A 27,637-nucleotide genomic window follows, 5' to 3' on the forward strand; every position below is an offset into this window, starting at 1 on the left:
GACCATCAACTATGCATTGATTTCACATAAAAATTCAGATTTCTGCCTTCTCCTGAAAAAGCAGACCTGCTAATACAAGCCTGCTTTCCACATGACAGTAATGGGCTGGAGATGAATAACAGCTGTGCACTTTCGACAGGGGACAGGACTCTCCAGTTTGCCACAGTCCTCACCACTCCCTATTGCATCTCTCAGATTACAGCCAACAGTTAGCTGCCATTTATAATTATGCTTGCTGCTGCTACTGTTTTCTAATGACTACCTGCTTCACTCACATTGCTTACTTGGTTCCTATAGACATTTAGATTTGTGACTCCTGCTAATCTAGGGGTTTCCATCATGTTTGCATTTTAAGTATCCTATTAATACTTGTGGCATGGAAGTTTCTTTTCCCTTATTAAAGGAATTTTAGCCACTAATAAACTGGTTAAAATGTTGGCTCTTTGAAGGTTTTGAAGTTGATTGCTATGTATGGAGTGTTCTAGGGAGTTAGGGTAAGGAAGGTCGCCTGCCTTCTCTATCCTCCAGCTCTGAAAAGGTGCTCAAAGCTCCGGGAGACCAGAATGAAGGATCTTTAAGGTGGGATGGACAGAAAGATAAACACTGGTATCCCCTTCCCCAGCTCCTCCCTGGACAGGAGCCCCTGGCTGGCCCAGGGACCTCTGCAGACCAGGCTGCTCACTGAGGCTCCTCCTTCATCTTCTCCCCCCACCAGCCTCCTCATCTTAGCCCAGCTCCTACTCCCTGAACCTCAACCTCAAGCCTTCCAGATACTGATTTTCAAATTGATGGCACACTGGACCTTATTTTCCTACAATGCATAAGTATTTTTAGCTGACATCTTGGAATACACCTCTTGTCTTCTTTATGAGTTATACTCTGTTTCTGAATATTCTGACCAACAACACAGAAAGTCACTAGAATGCATGTTCTCCATCAATAGAGGCATATTGTATGCTCTGAGCCCAGGATGGAGGATTAAAGAACTCCCAAGCTCACTGCTCTACCTATTATGTGGGGCTAAGAAAAACTATATGACTCATAAATGACAACTTCCTTTTGGAATCCTGAAGCCGTGTAAGTTCATCCTGATTGAAAGCTCAGCCCTGTGAGAGTCTGAAGGCCGGAGTTCCAGCAGGTCAGATCCTTTGCCACAGTAGCTCCACAACCTTTAAAAATAGATCACCTTTGAAAGCCCAGTAGATTTCCCTGTAAGCCCAGCACGAACTCTCTGGGGCTCTGATAGCTATGTTTGGATGAAGATTTGCTGTATTTGAGAGTAAAAGATTAGAGGAAGGCTGAAAAAAGATAGAAACCAAAGGACTCTGGACTCTGGTGAAGCTAACAGAGAAGGCTCTCTGAAGGGTCTGTCACAGCTCCATCCACCTGCTCACCCATCCCAAAGGCAGCTAGCCCACAGACACCGACGCACATGGGACAGGCAGGGAGCAGGCCTCGCTGTACCCCACGGAAGGCTCGCTCTCGCTCTCACCGTGGTGCTCAGGCCTCCCAGAAGCGACAGCAGCACAGGCGACGGAGTGTGCGGACACGGCTGCCTCCTCTTGAGAGGGGTTTCTGCTCAGGACGATGAGATGCGCCTGTCATCATGGAAAGAAGACACACGTTTGTTTACATGCTTGGCAGCAGCAGCAGGGAACTAACTGTTCTTGGAGCGATAAGCAGAAAGCCAAGGAAATTTCTAGCAAGCTAAACAATATGATTTATGTGGAAGCACAATCAACTCTTGGGAGAGCTCGGTTTTAAAAGCATTGTGTAGTGGAGAGAGAAAGCACCAAGCCCTGGACGCTGAGTCCAGATAGCTCGATGCTGTGGCCAGGGCTTGTTTCTAAGTAAATCATTTAAAAGTCTATGCTCCCATGAGTGCAGTGTTAGCAGAAGAGGGGGGAGGGTTTCCAGGAGGAAGGAGATGGATTAAAAAGTGCCTGTGCTGTAGGGGAAGTGGGCAAGCACAGAACCCTACCCACCGGTCAGCCCAGAGAGGGGCACCTACCCCCAGTGTCAGCAGCCTCACCCACAGAAACCCCGACCCCACCCCCATGCCTGGTCTGCCAAGCCCATTTGCCTATAACCTCGGTGAACTGGACCACAGGAGTTGCCCGAACACAGGAAACAGCTCAGTTCCTTGAAAATGAAGCCCATTTAAAAACTCTTTAAGGGGAAAAAACCACCCTATGATCCTATGAACATAAAATAAAAATAATCCTTTCAAATAAAATACAAACTACATCCCTTCAAATAAAAAGATATTAAGCAAACAAACAAGTAAAGAATCCCATGGATTAGTCATAGCTCCTGGAGGCTGAAAGAATCGGGGTGCTTTGGGCAGTGTGCACCAGGGCAGGAGGAATGTCAGCATTCATGACATGGTAGAAACAGCAAATCTGAAGGCACAGCATCAAGGTCAGAATCTTATCTCCATCCTTTATTAGCTGTGAGGTACCTTGGGCAAATCACCCACTCAGCAACCTCAGTTTTTTCATCTATAAAATGAGGATAATAAAAATTGTCAAAAATATTCAAATCGATATCACAAATGAAAAAGAAATGAAAAGTAACAGCCTAAATCTTAGACTAGATAAAGCCATACCACTAGAACCTTCTAGTCCAGACCAAGCAGTGAGACAGCAAAGCCATAGAGACTTGCTCCTCTGATGACCAGCTTAATGCATTTCTGAGATGATAAGCAGGGTAGACTCTAAACTGTCCCCTCATTTGTCATATGTTAAAATCCACTAGTTACTAGATCTAGACTTTTTATGATAGGGGCTACTCCAAATCAAGATTGCTGGTAATAACTTTTATTGCTGTGTTAGAACAATCAGAATTTCATATTTGTAAATGCTAACAATATCCTTTGTTTTAAAATGACTTTTCTTATTACAGCAACGGTCCCCAACATTTTTAACACCAGGGACCAGTTTTGTGGAAGACAATTTTTCCACGGACCAGGGGTGGGGTGGGGTTGGGGGGTGGGGGGCGTGGTTCAGGCGGTAGTGCCAGCGATGCGGAGGTGGCAAATGAAGCTTCCCTTGCTTGCCGCTCATCTCCTGCTGTGCGGCCCAGTTCCTAACAGGCCCCGGACTGGTACCGGTCTGTGGCCCAGGGGTTGGGACCCCTGTATTACAGGATATAGATAAACTGAATACTTGATTTTGGCAAACCCCAAATTGGTCATTATCCTCAATTTGGCCTGAAGTTCTGACTGGAAATGTTTTTCAAATAGGACACAGGGTTAGAGTGAAAGGATCAAATGTTCAGTGCTCAGGGAAAGGAAAAAAGAGAGGAAAAGCTTGCCCCACCCCAAATGCAAATGGATCATGTTTACTTTGTCTTTTCCCTGGGTTAACTATCTCTAGAATCCACTTTTGAAGAGAGCACCCTCTGATGCCAGAAGAGATTTAACTCATCTTGTTACAAAGACATTTTACACACAGTATTTTAGATTGATTAAAACTCAAATTCAAATTCAAAAAGATTTCATATGTTGTTTCCACTTAATATTATAATTCGAGGCAATGTAAAAGATACGTGTCTATCAAAATTACTTTCAAATGAATTATTAACATGTTCTGAGAGTTCTCTAAGTTGTCTTTTGTCTTGGAAACAGGAAGCAAAGTTTTCCATGAGCAAAAATGCTCATATTATCAAGAAAGTGGATCCTGAAATCTTATGGGGATCTGAACATATCACAAAATCTTCATAACTTCAGTGTTTTGCTGTATGAGATGCTAGTATAAGCAAACATTTAATATTCATTATTCACTTCAGAAACTCAGTCTCTGATCTAATTTGTTATTTGATGTTCTCGAAGCTTCTAAAAACCATATGCGGTAGTGGGGGGGGTAAGGGCAGTGGAGAAGGGAACCCATGATGTTTAAAATGTGCAATCTCATTTATTCAGAAAAATTCAATTCAGTTTAATTTAATTCAGTCCTATTCAATTCAACTTATCTTAATTTTTAAATGCTTTCCACATGCCAGATATTATTCAAACCCTAGGAATTCACATAAAGATTAGGCAGGGCTTTTGGTTTTAAAGGAGCTTACAGACAAACTACAAAAATGTGGGGTAGTTTGATTTTACTTAAACTCACAGACACTGCCCCTCACTAGGTTTTAGCACCCGGCTCACTACTTTCCTCTCCACCCCTCCTCCTGTTATCATTTTCAGTGATTTCAGTATCCGTAAGATTGGTCTGCACCTATTGGGCAAGAAAGAGATGGCACAGTTTAACAGATGAATAGAGGAAAAGAAGTTAATAAAAGAAAAGAAGTTTGCATGGAGGAAACCTAAGGAAGAGAGTGCAGGACCCCAAACAGGCTGCTTTAACATCACAGGCAGAGCAAGGGAGGGAGCATTTGCTGGAACTGGAAAGATGAATTATAGGGGAGGGAGCTGTGGCTTTCAGTGAATGGATGCAGACCACCTGCACTGACCTTGCTGGGAGGAGCTGAGGGAATAAATAAGCTGTGCTCTCTCCTTCCAAGGTCAAGGCTGTGTGCCTCCCAGCCAGAGGGCAAGGCGGCCCACTGACACTGTACTTAAGTGGGCACAGTGAAGGATGCAGAATGGAGCTAAAAGAGCAAACTAAAACACCCAGCGAACGACCCAGCTAACACCTTGGCCTCTTGGGTTTTGACAGGCTTATTTTCCTCCCTACCCTCAGCCACCTGGTCCCCCATGATGCTCTGGGCCTCATCATCGCTTAATCTGTGCTACCTCTGGATCCCGCAGCTCACAGACCCTGTTTGACTGTTGGGGCGTCCTGGCTCTATCACATCCATGCAGCTTCTCGTCCTCTGTCCACTCTCCACATCTCACTAGCCATCCACCCCTCCTGCTGTCCCTTCCCTTCTGGTCCAGCTTAGAGGGCACCACCCATCAGTGTCTATACGGAAAATGCCCTCAACTCCACCGAAGCATTATTTGAGATGGTGAAAAATGGGGAACCATCTAAACATCCATCAGCAGGGGAACGAATATATTATGGTTTATTCATACAATGATTGAACTCTATCTATATGTATTAACATTTCAGAAACACACCATTGAGTGGAAAAGCAACTTACGAAAGGATGCAAACATCATGATGCCACTGCTTTTCAAGTTTCTGATTTTAAAGCAAAAGAACCCCTTTTATTCCAAACAGAATGGTTCTCTAACATACAAAGTAGGTAAGTGTGGAGCTGCTCTCGCTGAAGCAGGTAGAGAGAGCCTGGGAAGCCCACCCAGTTGCTTCCATCCAGCCACCCCCAAAAGACCCTCCTTGGAACATGAGTGTTGGCGGTGACACAGTTTGACAACCACAGTACCACACCAGGCAGGAGGCCTCCTGAGGGATTGAGTACTGAGGAAGTTGACAAAGCTAGTGATTAGATTACCCAATCTTTCCAAACTAAACCACTGTTCACAATTCTGGAACAACACTTTGTTTGCTAAGATAATATAAATACCCCTGTTACATACATCTGAGAGCATTTAAGGACTAGTTGTTAGGGTGAACAGAATTACAGGAGTCCTGCTTGCCTCTCCGGCTTTATACAGAGGCCCGAGTACTAGGCCCCGCTGGGTATCTGCGGCTTGACTACGCTCACTCCTCCTCATTATTTGTTAATCACCCCAGGGCTTGCATCTCTCCTCCCATCCTTTGAAGTTTTTGATATCTTATGGTTATATGTTTATCAACTGTCATCTTGAGGCTGAGGAGGAATGTTTAATATTCTTAAATCTCTTCAGCTGCTAGCATGTCGTACTGGGTTAAAAACAAAAACAAAAACACCTTTAATATTCCACATAGAGTAAGGTCATTAATTGAAAAAACTCACTCACAAGACCAACTGCCTCAAGCCCTGGCAAGGTACAGAGCAGCTGTTGCATTCTGGTCCTCCTATGTGTTTCTGGGGGAAACCAAGGATTCCTCAGTGCCAACCCAGCTGTCAATAGACACAGCCAGAGCCAGGGCTGGCAGACTCTTATCTAACTGGGCCTGTCCCCTTGGATTTGTAAAATGTGTAACAGTTCTTGAAGAGAAAACTTGATGACTACTAAAAAGGATGTTTCTATTTATGCAGGCAGACCCCACCATATGAACACTCAACTTAAAACACTGGGTGGGTTCTGAGTGTGGAACCCCAGCTTTTGTGGGGAGGGAGAGAGAGATTTTTTTCCCACTTTGATAATGATTAGGGGAATCAGTGACTCAGAGGGAAATCTCCTCTCTCATAGCAAAGTGAAGAGCACACAAGTAGCTCAAAGTACATTTGTGGACTTAAACTGGGTCTATTTACCCTGGAGATGAGAACACTCGCAGAGAAGACAATAGTAATTGCCAGGATCTCTTTGTAAAGCTGAGGGCTAGGATAGGGAGGGACCGAGGGAAGGAGGGAAATAACATCGATATACACCAGCTCTGCTTAATCTCAAAATGACCAGTGAGAGTGATGTTAACTGCCTAATTTACGGATGGCGAAATGAAGCCTCGAGGAGAATAATCGACTGTCTGAAGGTCACATAGTTGGTCAATGGCAGAACAGAGATTCAAACTAAGGCCTGTGATTTCAAATTGCATGCTTTTCTCATCTAACACCTGGTTATCAAGAGGGTAGAAGTCACAGAAAGGCAATTTTCAAGTCAATGTAATGAAGAACTATTTAAGAGTCAGAGAAATAGTTGTTAAGTATTAGACTCAGCCCAGAATTAAATAGACTGGCTAGGGAAAGAGCGAGCTGCCAACATATGGAATTTTGAGCACTGACTGTAGAGAGACGCCATGGAGGGGGTCAGGCAGTGGACGGTGGATGGAGCAGACGTTAAAATGCCTTCTACCAAGTGTCTCCGTTTCTGCTTTGATTCAAATTTGTGCCTTAATTCAACAGAAGCTCAAGTCCACTTGTCACTATGAGATATGAGCTTGCTGTGTTTCTTTTATAACTGACCAGCTGTGAGACTGCATAGCTTTCTCTCTCAGCTCTGCCAGAGCTGGCCATTCTACCCTTCAGCTTTGACTGTCATCCTCGTGCAAGACAGAGTCATGTTGCAGCCCAAGGTTGCCACTTCCTTTCCTCTCCCATCTCTGCCCAGTAGGGAGGTCTTCCATGGCCACACACACCGCAGGGGACTGAGGCGGCTGGAGGGCACTGGCTAAAAAAAAGATGGAGCTGGGAATCCCCGGGGGAAGTAGATGCAAGGGAAGTAACTGGGTGCAGAGGGCATTCAAAAACTGATTTCTGAGGGCCCCAGACTGAGCCAGTTTCTTTTAATAGTCAGAGAAAGTCTCTGCGGCAGCTTTCCAGTTGTCAATTTTAGCTCCTCCAAAGGGCTGGGGGGAAAAGGCCCTACTCGCTGTAAGAGTTAGCACCAAAATAGACATGTTGGGGCCTTATATTTTTGTCTTTTGGTTCTGTGTGTTTTCTTAAAACTTAATTAGATTTTTAAATTATAAGAGTAGTACCTGCATATAACTTTTTAAAAATCCTAAGTAGTAGAAAAGAATAAGCAATTAAAAATTTTAATGCTCTGTCCTTTGTGTCTATAAGCCTCACACCCTCTTCTCCCCATTTCCAGTCTGATTTCTTATAGCTACCCACTATCAACAGTTTCCTGCATATCCTCTCAGAAATACTGATGTGCTTATACACACACACACACACACACACACACACACGAGATCAGAGCCTGGCCCTGCCCCCCTCTCAGCTCAGCTTCATCTCCTGCCACCCACTCTGGGCTCTCACCACAGTGGTTCCCCTCTCCTCAACCTTTGGGGTGTCTCATTATCAGATCCCACATCAGGTCAGGCTGCCCCGCTGGGAGCTCTCGCAGCACCCGGTACCTCTCCCTGTGGTGCACTTCACACTGGTAGTTTTACATTCATCTGTGTGATTCTTCACTAAGGTCTATCTCACTCACTAGGCTGCTTCTTGAGGGCAGGGCCTCTGACATCCGAGTCTTCCATCATAGTCCCAGGCCTAACACTGTGCCCAGCACAATGTAGTGTTTAATTGGTCATTGACTGACAGAATATTCTGGTCTACATCTGGCTTTTTTAAATTAAGAATATATTTTGGACACCTTTCTTCAGAACACAGACATCCATCTCATTCTCTTTAGTGGCTCTACAGTATCCCATCACGTGGATAGATCATAGCTTTATAACCAGTCCCCTACTAATGGATTTTAAGGGTGTTTCTAATTTTTTGCTATTGCTAATAACCCTGTTTCTTTGCACACTTGTGCACATCTATCTGTTAGGTAAGTTTCTAGAAGTGAAATTGCTGGGTCAAAGGGTCAGTGTGTTATAAAACTGGAGAGGAAATGTCAATTGCTTTCCCCCAAAATGGTGCTGATTCTCAGTCCTACCAGCAGTGCATGAGGATGTCTGCTTCCCCACACCCTTGCCACCATGGAGTGGTACCAAACTTTTTTGGCATCTCCTTGGTTAAACTGCATTTCTTTAATAACAAATGAGGCTAGGGATTATTTTTGGATGGTTATTGGCCATTGTATTCCCTCTTCAGTAAAATGTCTGTTTCTGTTTTTTGTCCGTATTTCTATTGAGTTGTCTTTTTCATCTAGATTTTATAAGAACTCTTTCTATACTTTCCCCTCCTTGACATTTATTTCTTAACTTTGTGATATGTTGTCATAGAGAACTTTTTCATTTTTATGCTGTCAAGTTTATCAATCTTTCTTTCTCTTTTTTCTCCTTGTCCCTCTGTCTCTCAATCTATAGCTATCTGCACATCTGCAGAGGAAAAATACTCAACAGTGTCACAACACTGGGTACTTCTGGGATGGGGGAGGAGGGCTGAGATGACTTGTAGCCCATTTCTCTATATTTTTCTGTATGTCTTGATTTTTTTTTTAAATAAAAAGCATTATCATTATGATAAAAAACAGTTGTCTTTTCAAAAGAAGCAGTATGGCACCGTGATTTGTGTCATTCTTAGAAAAGGTTTATACTGTATAAAATCATAACTGCATTCTGCATCTTTTCTAATTTTAAACAAAATAGGCTAGTGTTGTCAGAGATTTTGAAAATTAAAAATAGCACTCATCTGATTATTTATAATAAATGAATTACACTTTATAGCAAATACACAGCAATTAACAAGAGCCAATAAGAAGTGCTGCCATTTACTGAATAGTCTGCACCTGCCAGGAGCCACATGTGAGCACCTATCAGCCACCACCTAGGCCTGACCAAGGCCAATAACTCACCCAGAGCAGGAACCTGAACCCAGATTTTCTGATCTTAAAGTCTTAGGTAGAGTAACTGATAAATTATTTCATCATACTTTGCAAATCAAACTTCTCTAAATTTGGGAACTACTGAATGGCAGAGCTGCCCTGAAAACTGAAAAGAGAGATATGCGATTCAAGTGTCAGAGACGTGAAACAGCAATCCAAGCTAGCGCGGTGTTAACGTATACTCCTTGAAGGCACACGCCCACAAACATGCTATTGCTCACACAAATGAAATCCTGTGATTTTTCTTTTGGATAGGAAAATAAGTTTCTAGTGCCAAAATCTGCCACGAAGAGTTTCAGAAACAATCACGTTTGTGCGGTTTTCTCACAGAACCCTGCTGCAGAGGACCCACAGGGCCGATGACAACTCTTTCATCAGTCCTTGGGACTGCTGCCTTCCCTCTGTGATGGCTCTGTGGGGCTGGCTTTATTTTTCTCCATTTTAATGGGTTAGTTCCTAAAATACTTTGGAACTTTTCTACATTCTACAGAGAATAAAAGATCTTTTCTCCCTGGGTGTTTCTCTCACTCCAAAGGAATGAAGAGTGAAAAAACAAGAGGGGAAATAACAAAACCCCTTGCCTTTGTGTGTAATTAATAAATGGCTTTTAGGCATGGGCTCCCTTGGAGAGCTGTACCTTTCTGTATTTTAGGTAAAGTTGCTAAAGAAAAGGGGAGCCTTGATAAATGTTTAACAATTACTGTTAATAAATAAAAGTAGCTTATACTGGCAACATGCCAAATTGTTCACAAAGCACTTTCCATTTTGAATCTTTGAGCTGTTCTGTGAAGTGGATAGGGTCTTTTGTAGGTTTTTATTTTTATTTTTTGAGAGACTAAATGACTTATATTATCAAACAAATGGTAAACAGAAGAGTCTGGACTCCAACCCAAGTTTTCTGATTTCAAATCCAATGCTATCTTGACTTCACAAAGCTATCTCTTTAATAATCATAGGCAAGTATTTATTTAAACACTCTCTAATCTTTATTAACCTCAAGAATAAACAATAAAAGTCACCTATCAAACTTTACGAAGCATTAATACAAATGAGTGAATTCCTCCATAACCTGCATACAGAGAAATATTTCTCAGAGTCAAAATCTAAATGTAATAAAAGATTGAAAACTTGAAAGCACTAAGAAAACTTTTGCATGGCAAAAAACATTATAAATACACATACACACACAAACTGGAGCTAATAAACAAGTTTACAAAGGTTGCAGGATACAAAGTTAACATACAAAAATCATTTGTATTTCTATGCGCAGGCAATGAACAATAAGAAAAGGAAATTAAGAAAACACTTCCATTTGTAATAACATAAAAAAACTCCAAAATACTTGGGAATAAATCTACCAAAAGAAGTGCAAAACTTATACTATAAAACATGGTCGAAAGAAATTAAGGAAGACCTAAATAAATAAGAGATTATCCCATGGTTATGGATTGAAAGGCTTAATACTGTTAAGATGTCACAATTGCAGTACAGATTCAACATAATCCTTACCAAAATCCCAGCTGTTCCTTTCTTTCTTTCCAGAAATTGGAAGGAAAAAGTTTATCCTAAAATTCATACGGAAATGCAAGGGACCCAGAATAGCCAAAACAATCTTGAAAAAGAACAACAATGTTGGAGATGTCACACTTATGGATTTCAAAACTTACTACAAAATTTGTACATGAATCTTCATAGTAGCATTATTCATAATATCCATAAAGTTACTACAAAACAACAACAATTGAGACTGTGATATAGGCATAAGGATAGACATATAGCTCAATGGAATAGAATTGAGACAAGAAATAAATCCTTACATTTATAGTCAATTGATTTGGACTTGGGCGCCAATGTAATTCAATGATGAAAGGATAGTCCTTTTAACAAATGGTGCTGGGACAGGTGAATATCTACATATGAAAGAATAAAGTTAGACCCCTGCCTCACATCACATAAAAACTTAACTCAAAATGAATCAAAGACCTCAGTGTAAGAGCTAAAACTATAAAATTCTCAGAAGGAAACATAGATATAAGCCTTCATGAACTTGAATTAGGCAGTGGTCTCTTAGATGTGATGCCAAAAGCACAAGCAACAACAAAATAGCTAAACTGAACTTCATCAAAATTAAAAACTTTTGTGCTTCAAAGGACACCATCAAACAGTGAGAAGACAACCACATAATGGGAGAAAATTTTTACAAATCATATATCATAAGGGTCTAGTATCTAGTATCCAGAATATACAAAGAACTCTTAAGTCAACAATAAAAAGACAAATAACTGTATTAAAAGTGGACAAAGGATTTGAATAGGCATTCCTCCAAAGAAGAAAAACAAATGGCCATTAAACATATAAAAAGATGCTGAACATCATTAATTATTAGAGAAATGCAAATCAAAACTACAATGAGATATCATTACACTCTCTAGGATGGCTGAAATAAAACAGAGAGATAATAACAAGTGTTGGTGAGGATGTGGAGAAAGTGAAACTGTCATGCATTACTGGTGGAAATGTAAAATGCTGAGGCCACTTTGGAAAACACCCTGGAAGTTCCTCAAAAAGCTAAATATTGAGTTACTATATGACCCAACAATTCTACTCCTAGGTTTATACACAAGAGATTTGAAAATACACATCCACATAAAAACTTATATATGAATGTTAATAGCAACATTATTCATAATAACCTTAAGGTGGAAACAACCCAAATGTCAATCAACTGATGAATATAAACAAATGTAGTATATCTATATAATGGAATACTATTCAGTCATAAAAAGGAAATGAAGTACTGATACATGCTAAACACGAATGAACCTTGAAAACATTACTCTAAATAAAAGAAGTCAAAGACAAAAGGCCATATATTGTATGATCCTATTTATATGAAATGTCCATAATAGACAAATCCATAGAGACAGAGGATAGATTAGTGGTTGCCAAGGGGTGGGAGGAGGAGGGAATGGGAATGACTCCTAATGGGTACAAGGTTTCTTTTAAGATGGTGAAAAATTTCTGGAATTAGATAGCAGTAATGGTTGTACAACTTTGTGAGTACAATAAAACCACTAAATTGTACACTTTAAAAGGGTAAGTTTTATGGTATGTAGATTATCTCAATGAAATGCACAAAATTAAAACAAAAATGACAAATTGGGTGAAAATATTTACAACATATATTACAGACAGTAGGGAAATATGTGTAATATATAAAGAAATTTTAACTGTTAAAGCAAACTAGATAAAAATTCTATTAAATAGTGGACAAATAATATGAATAATTCACAAAAAAGGAGGTTCATAAAAAATACACTGAAATCCCTTAAACATATGAAAAGATATTCAATTCCATTTTAAATAAGAGAAATGCAGATTAAAACTATACTGAGATGTCACTTCTCACCTGTCAGATGGGAACTAATTCAAAAGCTTGACAATACGCTCTTTTGGAAGGGGCTGTGGGGAAATAGGCACTCTTACACTCTGCTGATGGGAATACAAATGGTATAAAAGCCCAATGAAAGGCAACTGTTAATATCCTACAAAACTACCAACGTATGCTCTCTTCGACCTAGCTGCCCCATTTCTAGGAATTTACTCTGAAGATACAACTCCAACAATACAAAAATACATATATGTAAGGTTATTCATTACAACATTATTTCTATTTGCAAAATATTGGAACCTAACCTAAATGCCAAAACATAAACTATTTGAAAAAACTGTAGAATGTACATAAAATGGAGTATTATCCATCTGTACAAATAAATAAAGAAGATTTAAATGAATTGTATGAAGTGATTTTCAGGATGTATTGTTAAGTGAAAAAAGCAAACATACACACAACAAATAAAAAACTTGGTGGGAAGAGGGAGGGATATTTCCACAGTAGAATATCAACTGATAAATGCAAATGGAATGGCAGAATGGAAAAATCATTGATTTGCAACCATCACGATAAAGACTGGCTTGAGAAAGACTCATCAATGGATGCTAAATCTAGAGGGACATTTCAGTGAGGAGTAAGATATTTACATGGTCTTAAAAATGTCTCTTTACAGAATGCTTATTGTCTGCAAAGAGAAAAATAGTTAATATACGGTGAAGAAGCACACACATCACTGTCACTGGGAGATAAAAAATTAATGTCACCAATGAAGGACAGATGGATATCATGTGCCTCCAGATGCAATACCCCAAGAAAATACAACATCCTTTCGTAGCATTCTGGATGGGAATGCATTGTCAGAATCTAGTCACGAGGAAGCGTCAGATAAACCCAAACTGAGGCACAGTCTATGAAACAACTGGCCTGTATTCTTCAAAAATTTCAATGTCATAAGAGACAATGACAGGCTGAGAAACTGTTTAGATTACAGAAGACCAGAGTCATTGACAACTAAGTGCAATACTTGATCCTGAACTGTATTTTTTATTGGAATGGGAAAAAATTGCCATGAAGGACAGTACTGGGACAACTGACAAAACAATACGGCCCATACCAATGTTGACATTTCTGAATTGATAACTGTATTGTGGTTACATAAGAGAATATCCTTGTTCTCATTAAACATACACTGAAGTATTCAGGGATAAAAGGATATGACATATTCAACATACTTTTAAATGATTACAAAATATAAATAATTATTGCTCTGAGCATACGTGTGTGTTATGTTTGTCTGTATGTCTATATAGATAGGCAGGGAAAACATGTGGCAAAATACTTTAAAATAATGACTCTGGGCCCCATAAACAAGAGGCATTATTTAATCCATTTCCCGTTCACATAGTGCTAAGGGTTCCTAGGAGTGAGCCTGCACTTATATTTGAATCCTTTTGCTGTTCCCTGCCCTCAGACATTTGAATTTTTTTCTCTAGGCCAGTGTTTCCTAAACTGTGGCCTGGGAACACTAGTGTCTCATAGACTTGTTAAGCCCTCCCCCCTTGATTAACAATTTACACTGGCATTTTTAATGCACCGTAAAATGTGTTAAAGACATCTGCTTAATTTTAATTTAATATTTCTCAAATTTATTTGGCCACAAACACCTTTTCTGGGAAGACCTAAGAATTCTCATGAGATGCCAGTATCCTATGGAACACAGTTTGGGAAATGCTTCTCTAAACCAAACTCAAATCTTTGCAATGCATACTATTGGGTCTTAGAAGCCATCTTTCATTTCAGTGAATTTTGTAGGGGGTAATGGCCCTTGCTGGAATACTCTGAGCTTATCTTGATTTCTTTCTTTGAACTTTAGGAACTGGTACAGCAAAGATAGTGCTGAGACGAGGACAGGTCTGGATTTAGTCAGGAAACAATGAGGGAATATGGACTAAGAAAAAAATTCTAAATTAAAATAAATTTGAGATTAATCTCAAATTTATAAAATTTGTAAAATGGGAATAAAATAATATAAAAAAGTTCACAAGGTTGGTGTGAAACTGGCTCAATTAAGAGTAAAGAAAAGCCAACTTCTGGTGGCCAGGTAACTCAAAACAACCTTTTGGCAGAATGTCAACAAAAATCAAGAGGTATAAAAATGTTCATATCTTACCTCCCAGCAGTTTAACTTTTGGAAATGTATATCAGCATATAATTCAAGAAAAGGAAAAACATTTTTTAAAATAAGAATATTCAGAATTATTGATACTAACAAAAAATTGCAAATCCACAGTGTTCCTTCACTCAGTAAATGTCCCAACCAGCCACACGTAGAAAACTGGTCTAAAGCTGGACTCCTCCATCTCCTTCACTCTCCCACATCTGCACAGCTCCCAGGCCTGTCATTTCTACTCTCTATCTGTCCGTGTCTCTCCGTTCTCACGACACCGCCTGAGTCCGGGCTGTCATCATGCCTACCTGGTCTGTTGCAGCCACCTACTGAGTGGCCTCCTTGGTTATCTCTCTGCCATCCAGTCCCTTCTCCATACTGCAGATCAACCCTTCTAGACTGATAATCTGGTGATGTCAATCTCCCTGCTTGAAAACCCTTAACTGCCCTTAGGATGAAGCTCAAATTCCTTACCATGACTTTCCACACCCCATCTGAATGATACCCACCCACTGCCTTCCCATTCCCATTGCCCAGGCATTGGGAACTTCTTGCAGTTCCCCAAATGTGTCAAACTTTGTCTTACCTTCAGACCTTTCCATGTACTCTGCCCCCTGCCTGGGCCAGTCCTCCCTACCTCTTAGTATGTTTTGAGGCAGGCACCTGCATTTATTACCTTTGCTTCCTCATATCTCACTCACAGTACAATCTGGATTCCGTTCTCATCAGTGCCTCAATGTTTCCCTCAACTAGGTCATCAATGAAAGAAAAAGAAAAGCAAGAAAAGGAAAGGGAGAACTTTTCAAAAATTCATATATTGCACTAGCAGGCACTGTGCTCAACACTTTACAAATATGAACTCACTTTTCCTCCTGACAGCTCCATGCCCGCCATAACAGCAAAAGGTATCAAAAGGGGTGACAATGAGGATATCTCTTTCTTTTTTACTTTTCTTCTTGTTTTTTTCTGGCAAATTCTTCTTTTTCCTTTACCGATTTATCCTTCTTTACTTGACCAATGAATACCAAAGTTCCTCCATAAACCCTGCTTGGGTGATCTCACCCTCTCCCAAGGCAATTACTGTGTATAAGTGGAGGACTTGCTGACCTATTTTCTGAACTCTAGTTCTGATTATATAACTGTCTAGCTGTCATTTCTGCTTGGATGCCTTATGGGCATCTCAGACTCACCATCAAAACCTGAGTTCACCATCTCTCCATCACCCAGTCACACCTGCTCCCCCACTGTAAATGGCACAAACATCCACTCAGGTGTTCACACCAGAAACCCGGGGGTCATCTTCGACTCTTCCCCTTCCCCCTTTGTCCTGCATCCACTCAAGCTCCATATCTCATAAATTCTGCCTCCTAAATCTTTGTCACACCCATCTACTTCTCTTCATCCTTACTAACATCATCCTAGTTTAAGCCACCACCATCTTCAGCCTTCAGTGCTTCACTCTACCTCCACTCTTGGCACACCCTCCCTAGTCTACTCTCTACGTGTCAGCCAGAATTATCTTTCAAAAAAAAATACTGCATTTTTTTGCTATGCCATTATTGGCTATACCTGGGCTATGCCATTTATTGGCTGTGTACTCCTGGACATATCACTCAACCTTTCTAATTTTTGACTTCCTTATCTATAAACTGATAATAATAATATGTCACGGGGTGGTATAATATTTAAGGAAGATAATCCAGAGAAAGTGAGAGAATGGCACACTCTAATAAACTGTGTGTGGGAGTATAAATGGTCATACAAATTTTAAAATAAATAGCAATAAAGAACCCTCAGTACCATATCATTATATCTCATTTGAAATAAGAAATGAGTTAGTCTATATTTTACAACTTTAACAGGGAAAAATTCTCAGAAAACAATTTAAAATGTGTTTTTAGCAGATGATACCACACAAAAACATCAAACGCACTGTGATGGTTAGTTTTATGTGTCAGCTTGGCTAGGCTATGGTGCCCAGTTGTTAGGTCAAATACTAGTCTAAATGTTGCTATGAATGTACTTTGTAGCTATGATTAACATTTATAATCAGTAGACTTTGAATAAAGGAGATTACCTTCAATAATAGGTAATAATTGGATGAGTAGGCCTCATCCAATCAATTGAAGGTCTACAGAGCAAAAGGCTGAGGTTTCAGTGAAGAAGGAATTCTGCTTCAAGACTGTAACACAGAGACCCTGCTTGCATTTTCAGCTGGCCCACCTACCCTACGGATTTTGGACTTGTCAGCCCCCACAGTTGTGTGAGCCAATTCCTTAAAATATCAGTAAATCTCTCTCTCTCTCTCTCTATGTATACATCCAATTGGTTCTATTTCTCTGAAGAACCCTAACTGACACACTCACAGAGGAATCTTTTAATGACAAAGTAGAACAGCAGCTACCAGATGACAACTCAAAGTGACTTCAGGTAAAGATTGTAGAATGTGGTAGATAAGAACCCTAATAAGTTTGATAACATAAGCTCTAAATAGATAAACATTAAATAATAAAGAAACTTTGTCTGGGAAACAAGACTTAAATTATGCACCTAATATGAGAAAAGCCACCTTCAGGCAGTCTCAGACTGTTTGTGGAAGATGCACAGGTAACAGAGGACCAGTATCCCACACTTGCCCACTTACAAAGATGTCTGTTGAACTTCTACTCCAGACCAAGTGTTCTACTTACCTAGAGCACTTAACAAAGCCAGGCATTCTCAGAGCTGCTATTCCACCTGTATCTGTGAAAAGCAGTGGATTGGAACAGCTTTGGTGGCCAGTACGTTGCAGCTTACCTGTAAAAGGTGGTTGATGGATGCGTCGTGAAATCCCAGGGCTTGTTCTACACCTGCCAATTCCCTCAATGTTGGTACGCACTCAAGACTTTTTTCACCTTTACTGATCTCAATACATTCTAAAGCCTCTTGGTAGTGGGGAAGAGCTTCTTTTGATTTCTTCTGACCTTGATATACCCTAAAAAATTCAAAGGGATTATCTTTAAAGTAATTAAAATAGAAGATACTGAAAATAATAGATGGATTTGGCTCTCTGACCCCTGTTGCCCAGGTTCATTTCCTAGGCAGTTAAGCCTTTCTTTCCTCCAAGGAGCAGCAGGGCATAGTAGTCAAGAGGATAGACTTTGGGATAATCAGGAAGGTTCAAGGGATAATAAGGAAGGTCAAAGGATAATCAGGAAGGTTCAAATCCTGGTTCCACCACTTAGTAGATACAGGACCTTCAAGTCACTTGACAGTTTTCTCATCTGTAAGTTAAGAATAATAACAGTGCCCACTTCATTGGGTTATTATAAAGATTAAATTAGTTAATATTTAAAAAAAAACACACCTAGAATAGCTTCTGACAAGTGCTGTGTAGGTGTTGGTTTAAAAAATATAAAATATTAAAACAACAATAGTAATCAGAAAGGATGCCATGATGCTGATAACTGATCTGTTGAGAAATTATAGAAATTTCCCAGTTTGGTGAGGGTGTGAAGCACTCTCATTAACTGTTGGGAAGAATATAATTTGGGCACAAACTTTTCTATATCAAAATTATACATATGTATGTACACACGTATTTCTGCTAATTGCACTTTTAATAGTTTATCTTGAAGAAACACTCTGGCAGTATAAAAAGATACTATATACAAGAATGTTTACTGAAGCATTCTTTGTAATAGCATAAAAGTATAAAGCACTTAAATTACCCCAATAGGTGATCATCCAAGTGGGTTATAGTAAGTACATCTACACCATGTATCCATTAAAGTTAATGTCGATCTGTATTTATCAACATAGAAGTATACCCACTATATATTCTTTGGTAAAAAAGACAGATTACAAAAGTACTTTATATAATCTTATTAGATCAATTTTGTATCTAATCTATATGTACACATATGCATAAAGAGATACCCAAATGTCACTAAAATGTTAGCAATAGTTATCTCTAAGGAGTTGATTGTGAGTGATTTTACTTTTCTTATTTATGCTTTATAAATTTCCGAAATTTTCTTCTATAAAAATATATTACTTTTACATCAGAAAAAATGTTAATTTTTAAAATTAATTTAAAGGTGGCAGTGGGAAAATATTCTTGTAGTTTCTTGGTGTAAGACTCTCTCATATTAAAAAATGTATCTATATATATTGTTTAGAAACAGGCATTTAAAAACAATCTTCTCAAAAATACTTGTGAAGACTATTAGAAACTTTTCTTGCATGGAAAGTTTTTATGTACAAAATTCATAATAAAAGAAATCAATCCTTCTTATGTTTCCCTCCACCCCAGAATCTTTAATACAAAAAGGCCTTACGATTCCTAAATTACCCAAAAACTGAGACATAATGTGAGAAAGTAACTAAGAGACCACAAAAATAGGTTTTGTTTTCAATTGTAAAAATTGTAAAAAATTACAAACAATTGTAAAAAAATTAATAAACAGAAACTTCAGTTAAATAGAGTCAGGAGCCCAGACTCTGGGAGCTCTCCTGCTCTGGGAGGACAGCAGAGCCCAACAGGAAGAAGAAAGACTCCTCTTCTTTCCTGGCAAGAACTTTTAGTCAACAAAAGCCATGGACTCTTTGTGTACTATGGCTCTCCCAAATCCTTTTCCCTTCTATAAAAGCATTCTCCTTCCCTTGCCATGTGGGGACTTGCACCTGGCTCACCATGGTTTCAGACCCCAAATGGAAATTTTCTGCCGATCCTGAATGAACCTAATTTTTTTTTTCCTGGAGAAATAACTGGCAGCCTATTTTTTTTTTTAATTAATTTTATTATTTTATTTTATTTTTGGCTGTGTTGGGTCTTCGTTTCTGTGCGAGGGCTTTCTCTAGTTGCAGCGAGCGGGGGCCACCCTTCATCGCGGTGCGCGGGCCTCTCACTATCGCGGCCTCTCTTGTTGCGGAGCACAGGCTCCAGACACGCAGGCTCAGTAGGTGTGGCTCACGGGCTTTGTTGCTCCGCGGCATGTGGGATCTTCCCAGACCAGGGCTCGAACCCGTGTCCCCTGCATTGGCAGGCAGACTCTCAACCACTGCGCCACCAGGGAAGCCCCTTTTTTTTTTTTTTTAAGGTCAACATAGTCATTGGATACTTTTCACAACTATTTTGCTCTCCAATAAATTTCAAAGGAATTGACTGATAGAAGTAGAGTTACTTTTCAGATCTGTGGTCCAGATGGCCATAATGAAATAAAATGCTCACTGAATAGCTTATGAACTGGGATACCTTCTATAATTGTAAAGAGGTTTAAAACACAAGAGGAGGTCAGGGATATGTTCCTGGACCAAGAAGGGTCCAGGTTGCAACTTGCAGCAGCTCTAACCTTGGAAAGGAAGAGATAAATAGACGACCTAGTAATACTGGACTCGCCTTCTAACTCTTAATGAGCTTAGAATGTAGTAGGTAATAAGTAGCTTTGTACGTTATCACATTTTATTTTTTTAAGAGAAACCCCACTAGCATCTATGGTGATAGAAAGAGGCTTTGAAACATATGGTTGGTAGCAAATCACTTAGCCAAAGAATTAGATTCCTGGTAGACAAAAATTAAACAACTGAAAACAGGAGTCAGCAAACCGTGGCCTGTGGGCCAGATCTACTCACTGACTGCTTTTGTAAATAAAGTTTTATTGACACAGTCAGGCCCACTTGTTTACTTATTTTCTGTGGCTTTTGCACTACAATGGCAGAGTTGAAGAGTTGCAACAGACACTGCATGGCCTACAACGCCTAAAATATTTACTCTCTGGGTCTTTACAGAAAAAGTCTGTAAACCAACCTCTTGTCTAGAGTCTAGAGAAAGTCACATACTTTTAAAATGACTTCAAATTTTTTTCTACCTAATTTAGCCTAAATAACTCAGACAATGCCATAGTTATCTGAGCAAAGGAAAAAATTCATCTTTCTTTCTCATGTTCATAAATGATGAAGAGTGTGCCAAGGAAGTAAAGAAGAGGTCCTTTGTTTCCAAGGCTGCTTGTAAAAGTCATAGAAGAGAAATAAAGCCAATACAAATGCCAAGATGATTTCATTTGGGCAACAATTTTAAAAGAAAGCAATATTTGAAGCTTAGCAATCAAGCTGATAAATGAGAAGAAAATAGAAAAGTAAACAACAACAAGGCATAAGTTAATTCATGTACCAAAAATTCTTCCTTTCCTGAGATAGAACACTAAAGAAAAGTATTTGGGGGTTTGTGAAGCCATCTTAGCCAGAAGCACAGCACAGCACTCCAAGTTAACACCACAGCATCTTTTCAGGTATTAAAAAGTGATCCTTCAAATATCCGGCTCTCAGAGAAAATTTTATAGAGAAGAATACAGTATGAGAGGCAAGGCAATCAGTTACAAGTACTGCAACAGGAGTAGAAAACCCAGACTGTAGTTTGAGCATCCTTATTTACTAGGCCACACAACCTTGGGAAAGAAAAAAATGTTTCTGAACCTTGGTTTCCTCATCTGAACGCTGGTGTCCAATAGGGTTGCTGTGAGAATCAAGTAAGATGTCTGAAAGTGCTTTGCAAACTGAAGCAAGCCATACAGATTGATATTAAATCCCTATACATATTCATACCTTTTACTCCTTCCCCTCCCAGCCTGTGGTCTCTCTGGAACTGAGAGGCATAGTTTCAGGTTATGTTGAAATGGGCTCATTTGTGGTCTCATCTTGTTCCCACCCGCATGAGATTTTGGAAAGTCCAAATAATAGGTAGAATCAGTCAAACTCATGTGCAAGTGAGGTAGGCATTTTCTTATACAATTGGGCTTTTTAAAAAATTGAGAATAATTTACTATCAGAACAATACATATTCATCATTAAAAGTAAGAAAAGATATGGAAAATTAAAATATATAATTACAACATCCAAAGATGACTGCTATACACCTTGATATATATATATATATATATATATATATATATACACACACACACACTTCCAGATGATTTTCTATGCATCTTTTTTTTTTTTTTTTTTTTTTTTAAATTTTTTTTTTATAGCTACTTTTATTTTTATTTATTTATTTACTTTTGGCTGTGCTGGGTCTTCAGTTCGTGCGAGGGCTTTCTCTAGTTGCGGCAAGTGGGGGCCACTCTTCATCGCGGTGCGGGGACCGCTCTTCATCGCGGTGCGCGGGCCTTTCACTATCGCGGCCCCTCCCGTTGCGGGGCACAGGCTCCAGACGCGCAGGCTCAGTAGTTGTGGCTCACGGGCCCAGCTGCTCCGCGGCATGTGGGATCTCCCCAGACCAGGGCTCGAACCCGTGTCCCCTGCATTAGCAGGCAGATTCTCAACCACTGCACCACCAGGGAAGCCCTCTATGCATCTTTTAAAAAGGATCATAATGTTTTAGAACCTGCTTCTTCCACTTAATCATACATTAAAAATGTGGCAATAAATGCTATAATATCACTTTTAGTGGCTGAATGGTGCCATATAAAGTTTTACTGACCACTCATCTTCAAAAATATTTAGGACAGGGACTTCCCTGGTGGTCCAGTGGTAAAGAATCCACCTTCCGATGCAAGGGACGTGGGTTAAATCCCTGGCTGGTAGGGAAACTAAGATCCCACGTGCCGCGGGGCAACAAAGCCTGCGTGCCACAACTACTGAGCTCACGTGCCTCAACTAGAGAGCCCGTGAGCCACAAACTACAGAGCCTACATGCTCTGGAGCCCACGCGCCACAACTAGAGAAGAGAAAACCTGCATGCCACAACTAGAGAGAAGCCCACGTGCCGCAACAAAGAGCCTGTGTGCTGCAATGAGCACCACAATGAAAATTCCCACATGCCTCAATGAAAAGCCCGTGTGCCACAACAAAGACCCAATGCAGGCAAATAAATAAATGAATAAATACATATTTTAAAAAATATTCAGGACATAAAAAATGGTTGTGAAAAAAAATGGTTTGTGGAATATTTTTACAAATCATATTTCTGATGAGAGACTTACATTCAGAATATAAAAAGAACTCCTACAACAATAATAAAAAAGATAAATAGCCCAACTAAAAAATGAGCAAAGCACCTAAAGAGTCATTTCTTTGAAGAAGATGCAATAAGCACATAAAGAGATGTTCATCATTGGTCATCAAGAAAATGCAAATCAAAACTACAATGAGATACCACTTCACACCCATTAGGACAGTGGCTATAATAATAATGATTTTAAAAAAAGATAATAAAAGTGTTGACTAAGATGTGGAGAAATTGGAATCCTCACACACTGCTGGTGGGTATGTAAAATCGTACAGTTACTTTGGAAAACAATGTCAGTTCCTCAAAAGTTTAAACACAGAATTACTAGATGACCTGGCAATTCCACTGCTAGGTATATACCCAAAAGAAACAAAAACATATGTCGACATAAAAACTTGTACACAAATGTTCATAACTGCACTATTCATAAGAGCCAAAAAGTAAAAACAACCCAAATGTCCACCAACTGAAGAATGAATGAATAAAATGTGGTATATCCACTCAATAAAATGTTATTCAGTCACAGAAAGGAAGGAAGTATTGATACACGTTACAACATGGATGAACCTTGAAAAAATTATGCTAAGTGAAAGAGGCCAGTCACAAAAGACCACACACTCTATGGTTCCATTTACATGAAATGTCCCTAACAGGCAAATCCATACAGACAGAAAGTAGGCTAGTAGTTGCCAGGGGTTGGGGAACTTGAGAATGGGAACAGACTGCTAATGGAATGAAAATGTAAAATTGTTTGTGGTGATGTTGCATACTAAAACCCATCAAATTGTATACTTTAATTGGGTGAATTGTATGGCATGTGAATTATATCTAAATAAATCTGTTATTTTTGAAAAGTTTGTGAACATTTGGAAGCAAAACAAAATATAGATGAGACTCAGCCATAAACTTAGTCATTTTTGTTTAAAGAAATAACTGTATTAATAATTATTAAACAAAAATCAAATTATTTTAACCTTAATATCATCTGCAAGCCAGACACTATTCCTAACTTACTCATTTAAAGCAGGTCAGAAAGAGATGTCGGCTTTGGCTCTAACTTGGTTGCGTCACTGGATGATCCTACCCATGTTTTAATGGGGGAGGTTAGGAGAACAGATAATGCTGTGGGTCTTGCTGCACCTGACACTCAACAGAGTGGGCATTCCCAAGGGGAGGCCATAAATCAGGCTTGGACACTGAGCTACTGGTCTCTTTCTAACCTTCCAAAGCTGTTGGCATGCCTCCTGAGGAGCTTTAAGTCCTGGAGGTCTCCAGGGGAATGCCTAGGTCTATGAAAAGTATAATCTTAATGAGAAACAGTAAATTCATAGAGAGAAAAGCCATACAAAAATATTTTTAATGGAATATTCTGGTAAATCAATTATACTGTAAGTTTAAATACGTTAATATATTTCATATCATGATCCCAGATGCGGAAGAATCTAGAAATAGGTGATAAATCCAGTCTTTTCCCTTCGGCTGATCAATTCAAGCCACTAAGCTGGGGTTAAGGAAATTAGCCTGAGGATTGGTGAGTTACAAAAGAAAAATAAATTCAGTATAGCTCCCAACTCCCAGAGTAGCAGAATTCACGATGTGACAACATGGGGTTGGAACAGAAAGGCCAATCCTCCAGCTCAGAGCTGAGTGAAGCACACCAGGCCATCTGGGGTTGGTTTTGGAGTTCTGGTCCAACACTAAGGGCCTCAAACTCTTGTCTTCAGGGCCTGACTCTGCACCCACAGACTCCTGCGCCTTCCTCTGCCTAAATCCTGATGGACACCTGCCCAAGGGGGCAAGTGGGAGTTTCAATCCAGCCCAGGCTCTGCTGACTGAGCTGTGTGCTTGGATACATGCCTGTGTCCACCTGGAGAAAAGGAGACTTTTTTTTTTAATTCTCACGAAGGCTCCGTTCACTCACCCAGTTGTGTACAAACGTGGCGCAGAGGTGGCAGTGGCTCTGCTGGGACTCTAGTTTCCCTCGACTTGATGAGTTCAGATGACTCATGGGAGTCATCTAAACCTTCCCATTTGGCTCCCCTGATGCCAGTTCTCTTTCAGCTCCCCAGTTGTGTCATGCCTACCTTCTCTCTGGGTCTTTGCTGGTCCTTCTATCCGGAATGTTCTTTCTTCCATCTCTATCTGGCAAACTGCCATTCATCTTTCTATCATCCCTTTTCCAGTTTTAGCTTAGCTGTCTCCTCCTTTACGTAGCCTTCCCTGCCAGGGCCAGGACTAGAGTGAGACCAGTGAGACACCTAGGACACACCATTTAAGGAGGTGCTCACTCTCAGCGTCGGGCAAGTGCAGGGTTGGCATCCAAGTGTGAGCGCCTCCTTAAGTGCTGTGGTCTGGGCACCTGGCTCCCTCATCCTAGTGCTGGCTCTGTTCCCTGACATCCCAGGCTGGGTTGGGCGACTCTGTGAACACCTGACTGTGCCCCCACAGAACTGTGAACCTCCTCTCTCAGAATACATCTCTCGCATTGCATTTTAAGTGCCTGGGGACTTGGCACCAATCCCTTTAGTGCAGGACTCTGAGAAAGCAGAGTCCAAGGCTGCCGCATTCATCTTGACATCCCCAGGACCCTGCAGTGTCTGACACACAGTGGGTGCCTGCTGTCTATGGAAGGAGGGAGCGTGAGGTGAGGAGGAAAGACAGAAGGAACAACCTGCAGATCCACTGACTTAGAGACTTTGAGGCTATAGTTCATACTTTAATTTTCATAGATTTTGGAATAAATTTTAGGGAAAAAAACCTTCAAGAAAGGAACATATTTTCACATTGATTTAGTTGCAAAAATATTAGACTGTTGCTCTAATTAAGGGCTGGAGAAATTATTGAAATTTTATAAAAGGCGGAATAAAAGAAACTTTGTAAGAACCTATTAGGGTTTGAATTGTGTCTCCCCCATCCCAAATTCATATGAAGTCCTCACCCTCAGTACCTCAAAATGTGACTTTATTTGGAAATAGCACCATTGAAGACATAATTAGTTATATTAAGAAAATGTCATACTGGACAGTATGACTGGTATCCTTATAAAAAGGAGATATTTGGACACAGAGGCACAGGGAGAATGCCATGTGAACACAAAGGCAGAGCTTGGTGTGATGTGTTTGTAAGACAAGGAACACCAAAGGTTGCCAGTACACATCTGGAAGTTAGCAGAGAGGTGTGGAACACCTCATAGTCCCCAGAAGGAACCATCGCCACCCATACGTTCATCTCAGAATAACTTTCTGTTGTTTAAATCACCTAGCTGGTAGTACTTTGTTATGGCAGCCATAATAAACTAGTGCAGAACCCCTACTGGCTGACTCCAGGCTCAGAGATTTTCCTTTCATCAGCACCCTAATAGATGAACACTGCGTGAACTCACCCAGGGCAGCTAGTTAGATATGGAAGTACCAATTTTTCTTTTTTAAATCACATTGTGGTCAAGTCCAAGTGGTAACTTTCCGTTACTTCACTGCCTGGAAATTTAATTTGAGTATCTACTGAGAAGGAGACCTGGAAGGAGGCAATTTCAGCAGGAACAAACACATGGCTTTCATTGACCATAGTTTTGCCCTTGCTACAAGAATGTCTACATGAGGGCACAGACCGCATGAATCCAATGACATCCAACAAGCTGTTAGCAGGATACCCAGCCCTGAAGGGATGCAGTCACACGTGAAGGTGACCTGTTGCCATTTCTGAACTCTCTAAGTTTAAAAGATTTTTGTCAGCCTATCATTGGTCTCACATTTCAAACCCTATAGAATTCTTCAGACTCTGAGTCCTTCTTTCACCTGTCGGTAAAACTATTTACCTCCTCACTTAAGTTATCCAAAGGGAAAAAATTAGATCCCTCACACTATGTACACAAAAGTTCCAAGTGACTTTTAGAGGCCTAAATGTAAAAAGCAAAACTTTGATACGTTTGAGGGAAAACATAAGGAAAAGTAACTCCATGACTTTGGGGTAGGGAAGGACTTCTTAAATAAGATACAAAAGTACAAATCAGAATGAAAGAAGCAGGTAAATTTGGTCACATTAAATATAAAAACTCCTGTGCATCAAAATTCATCATAAAGAAAGTGAGAAGACAAATTACACATTGGGAATACATACACAATATATGTAACCAGCAAATAACTTGTCATCAGAAATATGAAGAATGTCTACAAGTTAATAAGAAAAATGCAAATAGCCCAGTTAAAAAACTGAGTAAAAGAAATGAACGGACATTTCACAGAACAGAAATTCCAAATGTCCAGCAGATGTATGAAAAGATGTCAAACCTCACTATCAGGGAAATTCAATTAAAGAAACTATATGATTGGCAAAGATAAAAAGTCTGACAATATCAAGTATTGAAGAGGACATGGAGTAATGGGAATTACTGCTGGTGAGAGTATAAACTGGTGGAAAGCAAACCCAGTAAAGCTGATGATGTGGATACTTGTCAATTAAGCAATTCCACTCCTGGGCATATACCTCAGAGATAATCTTGCACATATGCCCATAGAGACATGTACAAAAACAATCACGGAAATAGTGTTTATAATAGTGAAAAATTGGAAGCAATTTATGTGTTCACCCTCAGAATGTATAATTAAATTAGAGGAAAGTTAGACGGATTAAACATAATATGGAGGTTTAAAATGAAGAGACTAGCTCTATGTGTATAAATTGACGTGGATACATCTCAAAAATAGAAAAGTAATGGGGGGAAAAAAGCAAGCTACAGAAGGAAACATACATATGAAGTAAAAAAATGAAAAATAATACTGTATATTTTTTATGGCTATACACGTATAGATTCAGAGGAAT

At 39.8% G+C, this 27,637-nt stretch overlaps 1 protein-coding gene across 4 annotated transcripts in view; it reads right to left on the reverse strand.

Annotated features, from left to right (window-relative positions):
• TTC23 (tetratricopeptide repeat domain 23) overlaps positions 1-27,637 on the reverse strand; it is a 126,448-nt gene that overhangs the window by 37,787 nt on the left and 61,024 nt on the right. For 2 of the 4 annotated variants that reach the window (XM_036841880.1, XM_036841879.1), the window contains 2 exons: positions 17,629-17,806; positions 1,493-1,598 (listed from right to left, as the gene is read on the reverse strand). In XM_036841880.1, coding sequence (XP_036697775.1) covers positions 1,493-1,598; positions 17,629-17,806 — 284 coding nt within the window. Of the gene's footprint in view, positions 1-1,432; positions 1,599-17,628; positions 17,807-27,637 lie in introns of all 4 variants that reach the window. The other 2 variants (XM_036841877.1, XM_036841876.1) reach the window with 1 other exon arrangement.

Source organism: Balaenoptera musculus, chromosome 2 (genome assembly GCF_009873245.2).
Source record: "Balaenoptera musculus isolate JJ_BM4_2016_0621 chromosome 2, mBalMus1.pri.v3, whole genome shotgun sequence".
In the NCBI taxonomy this organism is placed as follows: domain Eukaryota; kingdom Metazoa; phylum Chordata; class Mammalia; order Artiodactyla; family Balaenopteridae; genus Balaenoptera; species Balaenoptera musculus.